The following is a 17,170-nucleotide window of genomic DNA, read 5'->3' as shown; positions in this document are numbered from 1 at the left end:
ACTCAAGCCAAAGGCAGAGACTTTAACCCACTGAGCTACCCAGGCACCCCGATTTTCTTTCTTTTTTTTTAACCTTATAATGTTTTTATTATGTCGTTAGTCACCATACAGTACATCATTAGTTTTTGTTTGTTTGTTTTTTTGTTTTAAAGATTTTGTTTATTTATTTATTTGACAGACAGAGATCACAAGTAGGCAGAGACGCAGGCAGAGAGAGAGGAGGAAGCAGGCTCTCTGCCGAGCAGAGAGCCTGATGTGGGGCTCGATCCCAGGACTCTGGGATCATGACCTGAGCCGAAGGCAGAGGCTTTAACCCACTGAGCCACCCAGGCACCCCACATCATTAGTTTTTGATGTAGTGTTTCATGGTTCATTGTTTGTGTATAACACCTAGTGCTCCATGCATATTTAAATGAAAGCATATCTTGTTATGAAAATACTTTGCTACCATATACATTTTCACTGTTTCCTTTTTTATGTATATAAACTTTTATTTTTACTTTTCAAAATGTTTTACCTTAAGAAAAACTCTAATTGCTTGATTTATGTTAGCAAAGAGCTTGGCTTTCACCCACAGCTTTTCATTGGTTTCTGCCTTTGGTGTGAACATGTGACTCACCTTTCTCCATATTGATGTTTTTAAGTGAATACATTGATATCTTTGGGAATTTGTTCTCATATCTTTACAAAGAAAAAAAAAGGACAAAATTCATTATTGCAATAATTGTTCTTTTTTTTTTAAAGATTTTATTTAGTTAGTTAGTTGAGAGAAAGAGCACAAAGTGGGGAAGGATCAGAGGGGAAGGGAAAAGGAGGGGGAAAGAATCCCAAGCAGACTTCCTGCTGAGTGCCGACCCCAAGTTGGAGCTGGATCTCATAACCCTGAGATCATGACCTGAGCCGAAATCAAGAGTCAGATGTTTAATGGACTGATCCACCCAGGGCCCCTGTTCTTCTGTCCTTTATGCCATATTTCTAAGCATTGTTATTTTCTCCCACATAGGAATTGAATGCCAGCTTTGAAGAGTGGGAAAAATTAATAAGAGCTCCAAATTCAGGTGCTACTGAGATTGTCATGGGGTTGATTACTCGCATGTTTAAACAAACTGCTATTGCCAAGGTACTTATTGCTGAGACATGTGTTTCTCTTGATAAAAATTATTTAATGTATTTTAATGCTTTTATTTAAGCAGCTTATTTGCATACTGTAACGTGTCTTTGCCATTTAATTTTTTGTAAGACTTTTTATTTATTTATTTGACAGAGATCACAAGTAGGCAGAGATGCAGGCAGAGAGAGAGGGTAAAGCAGGCTCCCTTCCGAGGAGAGAACCCAATGCGGGGCTCGATCCCAGGACCCCAGGATCAAGACCTGAGCCGAAGGCAGAGGCTTTAACCCACTGAGCCACCGAGGCGCCTCATCCATTTAATTTTTTAAATCTGATATGGAAAATTCAGGCATATTCAAAGTAAACAGTGTTATAATGGACACCATTATATCTGTCCATATATTGGTCTTTTCCAACATATGGGTACACTTTGTTGAGGGAATATAATATGCTTTACATGTTCTCATTTAAAGGACATACGTGTATTCATCTTTGTCATCAGATTTTTCTGTGGTTTTTGATACATAATTGCTACAAATAATGTTTTTATTTAAGTCAATCATTTTTAATTGGTATTGTGATTCTAGTTCCCTACAGAGATAGATGTGCTCATATTCTATCTAAAAGTGCAAATTAGAGGTGTTAGAGTTTTTAAATCTCAGTGTGCATATAAAGTAGATTCATCACACGTTCTTGTTTTTACTAGCGTGATAGAACTTAGACATGCTAATGAGTGTTACTCTTTTCCAATTCTGAAATTTTTTATATAAGATAATTTTTTTAAGTGAAGTATGTTGAGGTGTAATTCACATTCAATGAAACTTGTCCTTTTAAAATACATAGCCTAATGAGGCTTGACAAATACATAGGGTAAATCACCAGTACAATCAAGATAAAGAATATTTCCATTTGCCCAAAACTTCCCTGATGCACCTTTGCAGTTATCTCCCTCACACCCTGCCTTCTGCACCTCAGCAGTCACAGATCTAATTTTTACAACTGTAGTTCTGCATTTTCCCGAATGTTCCAAAAATGGAGTCACAGAGTATATAGCCTTGTGCTTAAAGCATAAAGCTTTTGAATATTGATCCATGTTTTGCATATGTCGTTAGTTTCTTCATTTTTATTTCTGAATAATGTTTCAGTGTTTGGATATATAACAATTTTTTTCCCCTCCACCAGTTAATGGTAATGGGATCTTACCAGTTTGGGCCATTATGAGTAACTATAGGAATCATTCATGTACAGGTCTTTGTATGGACAGATTTTCATTTCCTTTGAGTAAATAACTGGGAGTGGGAATGTTGGGTCATATGGAAGAAACAGGTTAAATTTTATAAAAAGCTGCCAAATTGTTTTTCAAGTTATCATTGTCCATTCCTAGTAGCAACATGAGTGTCCCAGTGGTTCTGCATCTTTGTCAGCACTTGGTATTGACAGTCTTGTTAGTTTTAGCAATTTTTCACAGTATTTACTGGTATTTCATTGTCGTTTTAATTTGCCTTCTTCTAATGTCTAGTGATAGCATATTTTCATGTGTTTTTATCTATAATAGACATCATATATTTGTTATATATCATAAAGTCTGTGCATAGCAAGCCCATATTTATATTGCATTATAAGAGTTCTTTTTTAAAAAGATTTATTTATTTATTTTAGCAAGAAAGAGAGTGGGAGTTGGTGAGAGAGGGAGTAGGAGAGAGAATCTCAAGCAGACTCCCCACTGAATATGGAGCCCAACAGGAAGCTCGATCCCATGACTCTGAGATCATGACCTGAGCTGAAATCAAGAGTGAGAGGCTCAACAGGTCAAGGCACTTGAGTGCCCAGAGCTCTTTATATATTTTAGAAGCAAGTACTCTAACATATAGGTCTTTCCAAATATTGCTTCCAAGTCTGTATATTCCACTTTATTTTCTTGAAATTGTCTTTAAAAGAACAGAAGTTAAACTTTGAAACAGTCCAGTTTATTATTTTCTCTTTCATGTTCTCTGCAATTTCAGTCCTAATTAATTTTTGCTTATTCCAAGTTCACAAAGATCTTCTCTGTGTTTTCTTCTAAAAGTGCTATATCTTTGGGTTATATAAGTAAGTCTAGAACTATTTTGAGTTAATTTTTTTTAACGTGGTACAAAGTTAAAGATAGAGATTTAGTTATTTTGTTTTGGTTCCAGTGGGTTTTGATATTTTTTTGTTTGCTTATGGATTTTCAATTTTCATTTGATACTCATTATGGAAACCATTTTTCTCTCGTTGACTCACCTTAACACCTTCATAAAAAAAATCATTTGGTTATATATGTGTTGATCTGTTTCCGAACTCTTGTCTGTTTCATTGACCTATACATCTCATCTGACAACACTAAAGCATCTCTTTAAACTATCTTTCTAATAAAGCTTGAAATCACATGATGTTCACTCCTACTTTATTCAAAATTATTTTGTCTGTTTTAAGTCCTTTGCTTTTCCATACATTGTTTAGAATTAGCTTATTAAGTGTGCAAACTTTTGATTGGAATTGCATTGAATCTATAAATTCATTTGGAAGAATTGACTTCTTTTTTTTTTTTTTAAGATTTTATTTATTTGACAGACAGAGATTACAAGTAGGCACAGAGGCAGTCAGAGAGAGGAGGAAGCAGGCTCCCTGCTGAGCAGAGAGCCTGATGTGGGGCTCTATCCCAGGACCCTGGGATCATGACCCACGCTGAAGGCAGAGGCTTTAACCCACTGAGCCACCCAGGTGCCCCAAGAATTGACTTCTTAATAGTACTGAATTTCCTGATCCATGGAAAGAATATCTTTTCTCATTTCTCCCAGTTTTGTTTCCTAATTTCATTGAATACATTTTGCTAGATTTACTCTAGTTTTTTCATGTATTTTTATGTACTTATAACTATTTTTTTCTATTTAAATTCAGTTAATTAACATATACTGTATTATTAGTTTCAGAGGTAGAGTTCACTGATTCATCAGTCTTATATAATACCCAGTACTCATTACATCAAATGCCCTTCTTAATGTCCATCGCTCAGTTACCCCATCACCTCACCACCCTCCTCTCCAGCAACCCTCAGTTTATTTCCTATGATTAAGAGTCTCTTATGGTTTGTCTTCCTCTCTGATTTCATCTTGTTTTATTTTCTCCTACCTTCCCCTATGATCCTCTGTTTTATTTCTTAAATTCTACATATGAGTGAGAGCATATGATAATTGATTTTTTCTGGTTGAATTATTTCACTTAGAATAATATCCTCTAGTTACATTCACGTCATTACAAATGGCAAGATTTCTTTTTTTTTTTTTTTTACTGGCTGAGTAGTATTCCGTTGTATACATATACCACATCTTCTTTATCCATTCATCTGTCGATGGACATCTGTGATCTTTCCATCGTTTGGCTATTGTGGACCTTGCTGCTATGAACACTGGAGTGCAGGTGCCCCTTCAGATCTCTACATTTGTATGTTTGGTGTAAATTCCTGGTAGGGCATTGCTGGATTATAGGGTAGCTCTGTTTCCACTTTTTGAAGAACCTCCATACTGTTTTCCAGAGTGGCTGCACCAGCTTGCATTCCCACCAACAGTGTAGGAGGGTTCCCCTTTCTGCACATCCTCGCTAACATCTTTCTTTTCCTGACGTGTTAATTTTAGCCAATCTGACTGGTGTGAGGTGGTATCTCATTGTGGTTTTGATTTGTATTTCCCTGATGCTGAGTGATGTGGGGCACTTTTTCATTTGTCTATTGGCCATTTGGATGTCTTCTTTGCAGAAATGCCTTTTTATATCTTCTGCCAGTTTCTTGATTGGATTATTTGTTCTTTGGGCGAGTTTGATAAGTTCTTTAGAGATTTTGGATATAAGCCCTTTATCTGATAAGACATTTGCAAATGTCTTCTCACATTCTTTTGGTCCTGCCCAGTACTGTCCATAGACATAGTGTGGTGTCAGGGAAAGAGAGAGAAACTCCCCAAAAGTGCCACCTTTAAGTCTCAGCTGGATCAAGGAGACTGCCTTACATTGAATTGGCTGTAGAGACCAAAGATGTCCCCTGCCCCCTACCAAGAACTTAGCACTGAGAAATCACCCAGTTATGCCTACCTTCAGGGGAGAGAAACACCTGTGTATAGTGCAGGCATATAGGAACTACTGGAAGCTGAGAATGCAGTAGAAGAACGTATGACATACATTATCACAAGGTAGAAGCATCCTCTTGCTGGGGGAGTCCAAAGTTTTTAGTGTACTAAGAGTAAATGTAACAAAAAGAGAGTTTAAATACAAGGGAACCTAAATAAAACTCAGTAATGACTAGATTCTCTCCTACCCACACTATCACCCTGATCCCCTCCACAAAATACCTGAGTGTATAAATACCAATTATTTCAGACTGTCCTGTTCTTCTACACATAATTTCTAGCACATAATAGAAATTATGAAATAAACAAAAAAGCAACTTTAAGAAACTAATATATTCTCAAAAGATAAAGCAATCAATAAAACCAAATTGATTAGTGACCTAGACTGTAGAACTATTAGACAAGGGCTTTTAGGAAGCTATGAATAATGTTATGTGATCTGGTAACAAAGATAAACAACATGCATGAAAAGGTGGGAATTTCAGAAGAAATATGGGTATTTTAAAGACAGTAAAATGGAAATGCTAGAAATTAAAAAAAAACAGAATAAAAAAATTATTTCAATCAGCTTATAAGCCAATAGAGAAGATAAAATGTAATCATAAAAAATCTAAATGTCCTGGATATTTATCCTAGAGAAATGAAAACTTGGGTTTACACAGACTCCTTTATGGAAATTTATTTATAATAGCCAAAAACTGGGATATAACCCATATGTTCTTAAATTGTAGTATATGCATACAATAGAATACTAAATTAAAAGGAATGAACTATTTATAAACCCAGTAAATTGGAAGAATCTTTTTTTTTTTTAAGATTTTATTCATTTATTTGACAGAGAGAGATTACAAGTAGACAGAGAGGCAGGCAGAGAGAGAGAGAGAGGGAAGCAGGCTCCCCGCTGAGCAGAGAGCCCGATGCGGGACTCAATCCCAGGACCCTGAGACCACGACCTGAGCCGAAGGCAGCGGCCTAACCCAATGAGCCCCCCAGGCGCCCCAAATTAGAAGAATCTAAAGGCATTATTCTGATTGAAAGAAGCCAGTCTCAAAAAGTTTTCATATATCATGACACCATATTTATAACATTTTCAAAACAATGGAATTTTAGTGGTAGAAAATATTATTATACAAATGTCACTTTCCTGGTCACAATATTATATAGGAAATTATCATTAGGGAAGCTATGTTAAAGTTATGCATGAACTCTATTATTTTTGCAACCTCTGGTATATCTAAAAGTATTTCACAATAAAAAGTTTTAAAATGTACATATAGGGGACTCAATATAGTAACCCAAAGCAGAAAACATTCTACATTAATCCAGAAGAATGCAGAATAGAAAGGAAAGGAACAAAGAACAGATGGGTCAATCAGAAGACAACAAGATATTAAGTTTTAAGCTAGTTCAATCAATAATTACATTAAACATAAATGATCTAAACCCACCAAGTAGATGGTAGGAAGTTATCATATTGCATAAATCATGATATCTGCAAAAAGTTCTTTTTAAGTATGAAGGCTGAAAGTTGAAAGTAAATGGATGAACAAAGATAAAGCATGCAAACAATAATCAAATGAAAGCTGAAGTAGAACTGTAATATCAGATAATGTAGATTATTACCATGATTATAGGAAATTTATAGATCTCTCAGATGACAGCATAGGTTGTTCCTGACTTTGGTTCCCCTCATAAAAACAATAACGAACGACTCTTCAGGAAGAAGGTACTCCTAGGAGAATCCTAGAACACAGGGGTGAAATTGAGACATGTCCCTGTATCCTAAAGACCAAGACAGACTACATTACTAGGATAAGAGTAGTGGCTACATGTTGACCTCATTGCCATGTCCTCAGACCAATGTAGCACCACTCAGGGAGATCCCACCCTGAGCCTCTGGCTCTTCCAGCAGGAAAAGAAAATCGATGGGGAAACACCAGCACCACCATCCCATCCCACCCCTCCCCATCACCCGGGATTGTGGGTTGCTTTGCCAGAGCCACTACTCTGATCTTTACCCATGGGGATTGCAGGAGAGTTTGTGAGGCTCAACCACTGGGAAACTGACAGTGACAGAAAGCGTAAAGGCTCTTGCAATAACCAGCACTTAACTCTTGGCAGACCAAGTTTGCACCTGCAGCACCCAAATTATTGTCATGGGGTTACTTTTCTCGAGTACAGAACCACATTGGTAGCATACTCTGACCCGGAAGCTTGGCAGGGTGCAGATCTGCTTGATTCAGAGTCTCATATGAGGGTTTTTGCCAGCCCCATAGCTCAGTTTCCCCATGCCCAGGCAAGGAAGTGAGTCATAGTCCCATTTGCTGTAGAGGAAGTGTTCTGGCTACATTTAACCAGAAGAACTGGTGAAAACATCTGGAAGCAATGCAGCACAGCAGTTCTCAAGCCAAAAGGCAAATGAGCCAAGCTGATTGTCCCCAGAGCAAAGCCAGTTCTAGGCATAAAGTTTCCTGTGCTAAACACAGGCAGGGGTCTTAATTCACATCTCAGGCTCACAGTAGTTCCCAAACCCTCCCAGAGAAACTGTCTGGGAAATTGAGAGTTGCCCAGAACAGCCCCACTCCTTCCAAATGAGGCAAGGGTGAGACTTAACTACCCTTACCCACTCTAATTCCGGGCCTCATCTGACCACAAGGACTGCCGAGAACACCTGGAAGCTATGTAGCCCTGAAGCACCCTAGCCGAGGGTAGGGAAAGCAGAATTGACAGTTTGCAGGGCATAGCCAGGGACCTGTTCAGCCAGCGAATTTGGGGCATGGGTCAATTTGAGTTTAAGACAACAAAGAGCTTTACTACCATTATAGCTGCTTCTCCATTGCACTCAGGCAGGGAAACTAATTTGTAGCCCCACCCATTATAGAATATAGCCTCCAGCCTACGGGACCAGGAAACGTTACAAGAACATACAGTATCTGCACAGCCCATCCAACAACTCTGCTTACAGTCGCATTCGATCACAGAAGTCAGCCTATGGCTTTCCTCATCTCCACAGTAAAACCGATGGCCTCACCTGACTAGTATATACTCTTGCCTGATTTGGGTCCCCAATGAGACTTCGAGTCCCATCCTTCTGCCTTGTAGGGCAAGGAAATTAATTCGTAACCCCATCTGTTACTGAACCAAACCTGATCGTCTAGTCAGCCTAACCAGAGAATCCAGACACTTGTGGAGCCCATTCTAGCCTCTCACTTGGTTAGAGAATCAAGCCAGCAGTCCAATCCACCTATTCTCAGCCAGTAGCGTACTCCCTTATCCTCAACCTCAGAGCTCAAACAGTTTCCTTGCCACATTCATTTATGATAAAACCTCTCAGCATACTAGGAATAGAAAGGGACTTTATCATCCAAATAAAAGGCATTTATGAAAAACTTAATTAACATCATACTCTGTGCTCAAAGATGGAAGGCTGTTCCCTTAAAATCAGGAACAATACAAGAGTCTGTTCTCACCGCTTCTATTCAACACTATATGGTTCAATATTGTTCTTATAACTGTGTAATAAGGCTAGAAAAACAAATAAGATGTACACAGATTGAAGAGGAATAAGTACAGTTGTCTGTATTTAGAGACAACATGATTGTCCACATGGAAAATCCAGGAACACTTCAAGCCACTAGAATTAAGTGAATTTATCAAGGTCTCAGGATTCATATTCAATATACAAATCATTTGTAGTTTTATATACTAGCAATAAAAAATTGAAAGTTGAAATTTAAAAAATACAATTTACAATAACATCAATAAACATGACCTTCTTTGGGATAAATTCAACAAAGTGTATGCACCAAAAACTACAAAACGTCATCTAGAGAATATAAAGCAAACTTAAATAAATGACAAGATAGATCATGTTAATGAATTGGAAGATTTAGTGTTGTTAAGGTGCCATGTGTTTGTAAATTTTCAGTGCAATGCTAATCAAAATCTGTGGCCTTTGGTAGAAATTAACTAACAAGCTGACAGTAAAATTCATGAAGCAGCACGAAGGACTTACAGCCAAATTAATCTTGAACAAAGTTGAAAGATTCACACTGCATGATATAAGTACTTCCTATAAAGTTACAGTAATTAAGACTTTGTGATATTGGCATTAGGATAGCCATTTAGATTAGTGAACCAGAGAAGACAGTCCAGAAATAGACCTATCAATTGATGTTAGGGAAGGGGATGAGATAACTCAATGGGGAAATCATAGTCTTTTCAAAGAATAATATTTGGACAATTTGGATAGCCGTGGGAGGAGGAGGGAAGGTCTCGGACCATTATTTTGCCCCATTCGTAAAAGTTAACTTGAAGTGGGTTATATACTTAAATGTAAAAACTGATTTATATAGGGTGTCTGGTTGGCTCAGAAAGTTAAATGTCTGCCTTCAACCCATGTCATGATCCCAGCTCCTGGGATCGAGCCCTGCATCAGGTTCCCTACTCAGTGGGGAGCCTGCTTTACCCTCTCCCTCTGCCTTTTCCCCCACTCATGCTCCTTCTTTCTCTGTCTCTCTCTTCTTCAAATAAAGGAGTAAATAAAACCTTTTTTAAAAACTGATCCATAAAACTATTTTTTAAAGATTTTTTTCTATTTCTTTTTTTAAAGTAAACTATATGCCCAACATGGAGCTCTAACTTAAGACCTTAAGATCAAGAGTCACATGTTCTACTAACTGAGCCATCCAGGCACTGGCTAATTTTCAAAACTTTTAATAGTATACATAAACAAAAATATTACCAACCTTTGGGTAGACATTTTTTTAGATAGGATGAAAAAAACACTTTAAAGGGAAAAAATGGGACTGAAAACGTTAAAACTTATGGTGTTTTTTAAAAGGTATAGTATACACAACACATTGTTTTGAAAATGAAAATGTAAAACACAGATTGGAAGAAAATATTTGCAATACATTTCTCCCTGCTCCATTTTCCCATGTTAAAATTTTTGGTTTGATCAGTGCTCATTGTTTACAATATAATGACTTTGTTAAACATTTCACAGTTGAGCTATAATTACATTTCTTTTATTTGACAACTGTTGTTTTTCCTAGATTTAATAGCTGGGGTTTTGTTTGTTTGTTTGCTTGCTTGCTTAACTTAGCTTTCATAGTACTTAATACTTACTGAGTACAGAAGCTTGCTTAAGGATAAAGAGTATATTATGAGAGCCTTTTAGATAATTTCTTGTCGGTGATGAGAAACCCTAGTTGGATGTCAGAGAAATGTCAATCATCAACAAATTTGGCACCAAATTCCTAGGATCCTTGAAAGAAAAGAAAGGAAATGAAATGTTGTATGTCTCGAAATTGGAACATGAGCCCAAAGATTAATGACAGCAGAAGACCAATTCTTGCTACCCCAATTCCTATTTTAGTCATTTTTCATTCCCTTCCTAATAGAACCTCTGTTTTCAACCACCTATGTAAGCTGGAACTGTATATTTCTATTTCTGGGCTGCAGCAAGAAATCATTAGTTCATGATTCCAACTTCATTCCAAGTTGGAATTCTTAATACATTTCCCCCAGAAACATTAGTGATAATATCCCATAGTCAGGTTCTATTGTAACTATAGATTATATAATTTATCTGCATTATAGATGAAATAGACTCTGGAGGAAGTAGCTAGTTATAGACTGCATGTAATATTGTTTCTATGAGAAAATGTGTTTCAGAGTACTCCCAAACCAATTTATAAATGGGCTTTTGAAATACCACAGTTAATAAATTGGCTACTATGTTGTTGCATAGTAGCCTTGAGACGTCCTTTCTTTGGTTATGTATCTTCTTGACTTATTCAAGAGATATTTATTGAGTGCCTTTTGTTTAGCAAGGATCATGCTTGGTGATAGGAAGGCATGGTGAACAAGGTACAGTGTTTCCCTCTCAAGGAATTTGTGGTTGTGGTCCATTGGAGAGGACAGTAAAATAAATGTTCAAATACAACACAGTATAGTTAGTATTTAAATTAAAAATAGGATGTTGTAGGAGTACTTGGGAGAAGACACTTAGCCTAGTCTTGGAAGCTCAGGAAAGACATTCCAAGGAATGAACAAGGAAGATTTAGCCAACTAGAGTGGAGAGGGGTGAAAAGGGGAGGGCATGGTGTTGATGGAGTATTTGTCAAGACAGATGAATACTTTTTGCACACTCAAAAAGATTAACCAGAAATGGCGTATTTAGTGTATCAAAAGTAGGTCATCATAGCTAAGGCATGAAGTGTCAGGGAGGAATTCTGGGACTAGGCTAGAGATCACAGAGAGCAGGAACCCTATCTTAAAAGGTCACATTTCATAGTTTATAATTTATCCTAAGGGTTATGAGCAGTTAGGTATAGTGAAATAGAGTAAAATGATTGGATTTGTGTGTTGGGAAAAGAACTGTAGCTATGTGGAGAATGACTGGAAGGAGTAAGCCTGTAGGCAGGGAATCCAGTTGAGTAGCCACACTGGTAGTCCAGGCTAACAGTGGTGACACTAAACCAAGGAGCTGAAGGTAAAATTATCAGTGTTTCTGGTAAAAAGTCGACTAGTGAAGGATCCCAGATAATTAGAATTACTTTTCGGGGCACCCGGGTGGCTCAGTGGGTTAAAGCCTCTGCCTTTGGCTCAGGTCATGATCTCAAGGTCCTGGGATCGAGCCCCGCATCGGGCTCCCTGCTCAGCAGGGAGCCTGCTTCTCCCTTTCTCTCTGCCTGCCTCTCTGCCTACTTGTGATCTCTGTCTGTCAAATAAATAAATAAAATCTTAAAAAAAAAAAAAGAATTACTTTTCTTCTTCTCTATTGTTATTTTTATTCCTTTGTAATATTTGTTGAAGTACAATGGATGAAAATAACAAATACTTTACATTTAGGATCAGCATAGTACTCTTTTTGGGGAAAAAAGACAGATATAAGTGGTATGGTTTGGCCAACCCTCAGTTATTTTCTGGCACACTGCAACACCTAATTTTTAGAGAAAACCATTTTAAGAGAAATGTCAGTACCTTTTCTGTGAAAATGATTAAAGTAACCCATAATTTTAAATTTCCTGTCACTTTGGGGATGACAGCATTCTTTAATGCCTTAAAAACTTTTTAAAAGGCAAACTGCTCTAAACACATTTCCATTATGCACCGGGTGCATTTCCTCTTTGCTGGCTTGCCTCAGCAGCTTGACACCGGTAGAATCCTATTTATAATATGCAGTGATGTATACATCACGGATGTATGAGGCCACTGTAATATTCCTTGCTGCAGAGGGATTGGGATGTTGTTACCTTGTCCTGTGCTTGTTCTTTTGTATAGCAAAGGGACTCTGACTCTAAACCAGACACATTCTGTCTCCTGTTCATTGATAAGGAGATGCTCACTAAAAGAAAAGTACAAATAAAACAATAAGGCTATCATTTTAGATGAAGAGAGAGATAGTATGTTAGCTGTAAGGCAGTGTAGGGTGAAGGAAGGGTTTAATAAAGATGGAGCAATATCCATTTGAGAAGGAAGAGCAGTGTAAGGTTTTTGAGGTGACAGGAATGGTTCAGTTTGGAATCACAGATGGAGAGATTTGCCTAGAGAAAAGAAGAAATACTTCTCCTGTTATAAAAGGAACTGAAATGGGAATGAGTGAAAGTAACAAAAGGTAAAAATTTTCGTGTGATGAATTATCTTTTCTCTGTGGCAGTGGGACATTTGAAGGCCAAAAGGCATGGGTTCTGATTTTGAAGAAAATAGTAAAGGTTGAAGTTGTTTTTGTAATTTGCTGGGGAAATACAGCAATAATAAGAGCTAACACTTTTATTTTTTGTTATTTTTTTAAAAGATTTTATTTATTTGTTTGACAGAGAGCCAGAGAGAGAGAGAGATCACAAGTAGGCAGAGAGGCAAGCAGAGAGGGGAAGCAGGCTCCCCGTCAAGCAGAGAACCCAATGTGGGACTCAATCCCAGGACCTTGAGATCATGACCCGAGCCAAAGGCAGAGGCTTAACCCACTGAGCCACCCAGGCATCCCAAGATAACACTTTTCAAGTGGATACCATGGGCCAAGCACTACTCCTTATCTATTTTATGCACTACGTCATTTAACTCTCACTACCAGTCCATGAGGAGTTAGGTACCTTTTCCCCCTTTTTTGATGGAGAAACTAAAGCACAGTTTAAGTGACTTGCTCAAGGGCTCAGGTTGTAAATGATAGGAGGCCAGATCTGAACCCAGACAGTCTGGCTCCAAAGTACATACACTTGACCATCACTGCAGTAGGATAGCTGAATAAATTTAATATTTGTTCATGGTTTAAGGTAGTATCTTTTTCCTATTAGTGATTTTTAAGCATCCCTGTGCAAGTATGGAGAAGATTTAGAATTTAAAATTCTATATTTTGTTATATATATATATATATATATATATATATATATATATATGGTTCAGTTGGTTAAAATTATATATATTCTGTGTTATAATTTTTAACACCCAAATAAGGTTTATTCATGCTTATGCTGTGGTAGTACAAATTTGATTACTTTATTGACAGGACCAGTAGACAGAGTTGAGAAAGAAATTGAAAATATTTTGAAAATTGAATTTAATTTTAAAAGAATTAGATTAGCTGTGTTGATCAATGACTTTTATGATCAAACTTCCATGAAATCAACTTTCATTAAAACAACTTTTTAGAAGTCTGTAATATTATTATTAGGTTTACTTCCTAACTTTTAATTGTTTAATGTTTAATGTTTAATTGTGGGTAAACCCAGTAAAATTGTCACCAGGTAGACCCTAAGACCTGATCATTACTGATTATTACTGCTAACATGCTTACACCCACCAACCTTTATCCCACATTTTTCCTTAAGCTCTTTTTTTCCAGCTTATCTCTTAACTAAGGCAAAAGACCTAATGGGCATAGCATTTGGTGGTGGAAACCAAAACTACCCCTCAATCAATAATGCTTGCCCAGACCACCTAGGTGGACCATGGAGTGATCCATGAAATGACCAATAGTTATTACCTTTATGTCTTTATAATACTAAAATTTCTGTCCAAGGAGGAGTGCAAACCTCATTTACATAATATACAATGTATATAGAGGCATATTTCCTTAAGGCGCATGCATGACCTTAAGCTTACGTCTATATGTAATGACAAGGCTCCCCTTTCTAAATAATCAGCCTAACCCTAAATAAAAGGAACTAATTCACCCTTGCTCTGGGAGTCATGGCTTTGGAAATTATTCCCTGTGATTTCCTTCTTTTGCGTGACAAGTCCTTCTGGTATAGTTTCTGTCTGTGACTCACCAACAAGCAGAGTCACACAGTTCAGTTACAAAATATATCTTTTATGGGAATCTTAGGTAGATGATAGATAGATAGACAGGAACAAAGTATGAATTCGATAGAATGATTATTATATTTTGTTCCAAAAAGTTTTATGGAAGGTTTAAGATCCCAGTTTCTTTTGTAAATTGTACTGGCTTAAGTATTAAATTAGGGTTGCCCTCTTTTCTGGTTCTGTAGCCCATCTGATTTACTGTGAAATGGGCTGCTTGTAAAACTTAGTGTTAAAAGATTAGATGTATTAGAAGTGCTAGATTTTCTATCTACAGATAATTTATAAGGGAATAAAAGTAAAATCACTATATGGAAATCTGTTGCACTCCTATACACTAATAATGAAACAGCAGAAAGTGAAATTTTAAAAAATCTTATTTATAATTGCACCAAAAACAATAAAATATCTAGGAATAAATGTAATCACAGAGGTAAAAGACTTATATTCTGAAAACTGTTAAACACTGATAAAAAAGATTCAAGACGATGGGAAGAAATGGACATTCCATACTCATGGGTTGGAAGAACAAATATTGTTAAAATGTCTAACTACCCAAAGGAATCCACAGATTTAATGCAATCCCTATAAAATACCAACAGCATTTTGCACAGAGCTAGAACAAACAGTTCTAAAATTTGTATGGAACCACAAAAGACCTCAAATAGCCAAAGCAGACTGATGGTTACCAGAGTGGAGGTAGGTTGTGGGTATGGGGGATATACCCCCAACTTACCATGATGAAAACAAAAATTTAATGAAATGAGAAAAGAAAAGAAACATCCCTAGAAATAAGAAAGTAATACTTCTAGTAGTTCACCGAAACCTTCTTTGGAAGTAAAACTATTAATTTCTATGGAAAAATTTTGGTGTGGGGCTGAGTGAAAATGTCCAATATACTTTCATCATAGTATGGGACTACCATTCTTCCTCTGAAGGCTGTCTCCTCCTGGAGGAAAATATTTACTACCAGATTTGAAAATATTTTTTCAGACTGACAAAATGGTTTCTGAATGAAGAGCCATGGGCAAGGGGGAAGGGGTAGCAGAAGATAGATTTTTAGCCTTTCTTTCGTGAGGGGGGGTGAGAGGTGAATAAACAACGCATATTCTCTTTTACTTTTATACTTTCCTTTCCTCTTATAAGATCATTTTAAAGGATAAAAGAGAAGTCACAGTTAAATTAATCACAGATAAATTAGTAAGAAACAGTGTAAGGTGAACGAGATAAATGCATTAAAAACAAGAGAAGGTACTAATTGGAGAATGGCCAAATAAATGTGATCTATCCATACCGTGGATTATTATTTCGCAATAAAATGAAATTAAATACTGATACATACTACAACATGGATTGAAAACATTTAAGATTACAGTGTATTAATAATTTTACATGAAATGTCCAAAGGTGTCCAATTCATAAGGACAGAAAGTCAATTAGTGTTTGTCTCAAGCTCTAGGGTATGATGGCTGAGAGGTGAAGGGTTTCTTCTTAGGATAATGAAACTATTCTAAAACTGTGGTGATGAATACACCACTTTGTGAATACCCTAAAAGCCACTGAACTGTATACTGTAAATGGGTGAATTTAATGGTATATGAATTATATCCCAATAAAGGTGTTGTGTTTTGGGGGGTTTTGTTTCTGTAAAGAACCCAGCTTCTTCTGGCTTTTGCTTTGGGTATGGTAGTTTGCTGCTTGTCCTTACTGGTTTCAGTAGTACCCCAAGATGGCTGCTGCAATTCCTTATATTAAGTACAAACCATAATATCCAAAGCAAGAAAAAGCCTTCCTAAGGGTCCCTTTGTCAGTGAGGATATTTTTGGAAGGTCCCTGAAGACTTCTTCCATTTATTTATTAGTCAAAAATAACTTAGAGGAAGAATAGAAGTACTAGGCTTGTTGATTAAGAAGGTTTTGGTCCAGAAGACATTTTCTTAAAGCATGGCCACCCAATATGTATATAAAACTGCAATTGCTCTGGAGCCTAAGGACTTCAGAATTTAAGGAGGAGCTTCTTTTGTGCTCACACTCCCTCAATTGGAATTCATAGCAGCTACACAAAACAATAGTTCTGTTACTTATTAAAATGGTATGGAAGACTTCATTCAAGATCCTTGCAAAGGAATCAATCTTTTTTTACAGTTGTGGAAAGAGATAGTTCAACTCTGAATACAATAAGAACCAGTGGGGATTTATAGCCACTGAGCTGGATAGGGGAGCGGATCAATGAATGCAAAATTACTAAGAGGAGACATTAAGAGCAGGGGGATTCTTGCTCAAGGTAGATCGAAGACTTAGACCTCTTAAGTGGGGGATAAGGAACTTTATCAGATATCAAAAATTGATCAGGTAGCAAGGTTAGGGGCTTTCTTAGCAAACTGACTCATCAGGATTCTTGCTGAGATGGGGCTGTGTAGGCCTGGCCAGGATAGGCTGAGGCCTAGTCAAGAGGGCCTGGGGAAACCCAACTAAAGTTCTGTCAAAAAGAGACTCTGTGTCATAGTGCACATTTGATGTTTTTTCTTTCTTTATTTCTCCCTTTTATCTTTTGAGTAAAAGCTGACAATTTAATATCAAGTAAGTTTCATCAGGTCTTAATGCAGTTTAGATTTTTCTCT

The 17,170-nt window shown here is 36.9% G+C and overlaps 1 protein-coding gene across 2 annotated transcripts in view; it reads left to right on the top strand.

Moving 5' to 3' along the window:
* ZRANB3 (zinc finger RANBP2-type containing 3) overlaps positions 1-17,170 on the top strand; it is a 323,717-nt gene that overhangs the window by 236,932 nt on the left and 69,615 nt on the right. For both annotated transcript variants that reach the window (XM_013046760.2, XM_013046761.2), the window contains exon 8: positions 1,004-1,120. In XM_013046760.2, coding sequence (XP_012902214.1) covers positions 1,004-1,120 — 117 coding nt within the window. The remainder of the gene's footprint in view (positions 1-1,003; positions 1,121-17,170) is intronic.

Source organism: Mustela putorius, unplaced genomic scaffold (genome assembly GCF_011764305.1).
Source record: "Mustela putorius furo isolate JIRA1106 unplaced genomic scaffold, ASM1176430v1.1 tig00003867_pilon_pilon_pilon, whole genome shotgun sequence".
In the NCBI taxonomy this organism is placed as follows: domain Eukaryota; kingdom Metazoa; phylum Chordata; class Mammalia; order Carnivora; family Mustelidae; genus Mustela; species Mustela putorius.
The sequence above is the reverse complement of the archived record's forward strand: the minus strand, read 5'-3'. Positions and strand labels throughout refer to the sequence as shown.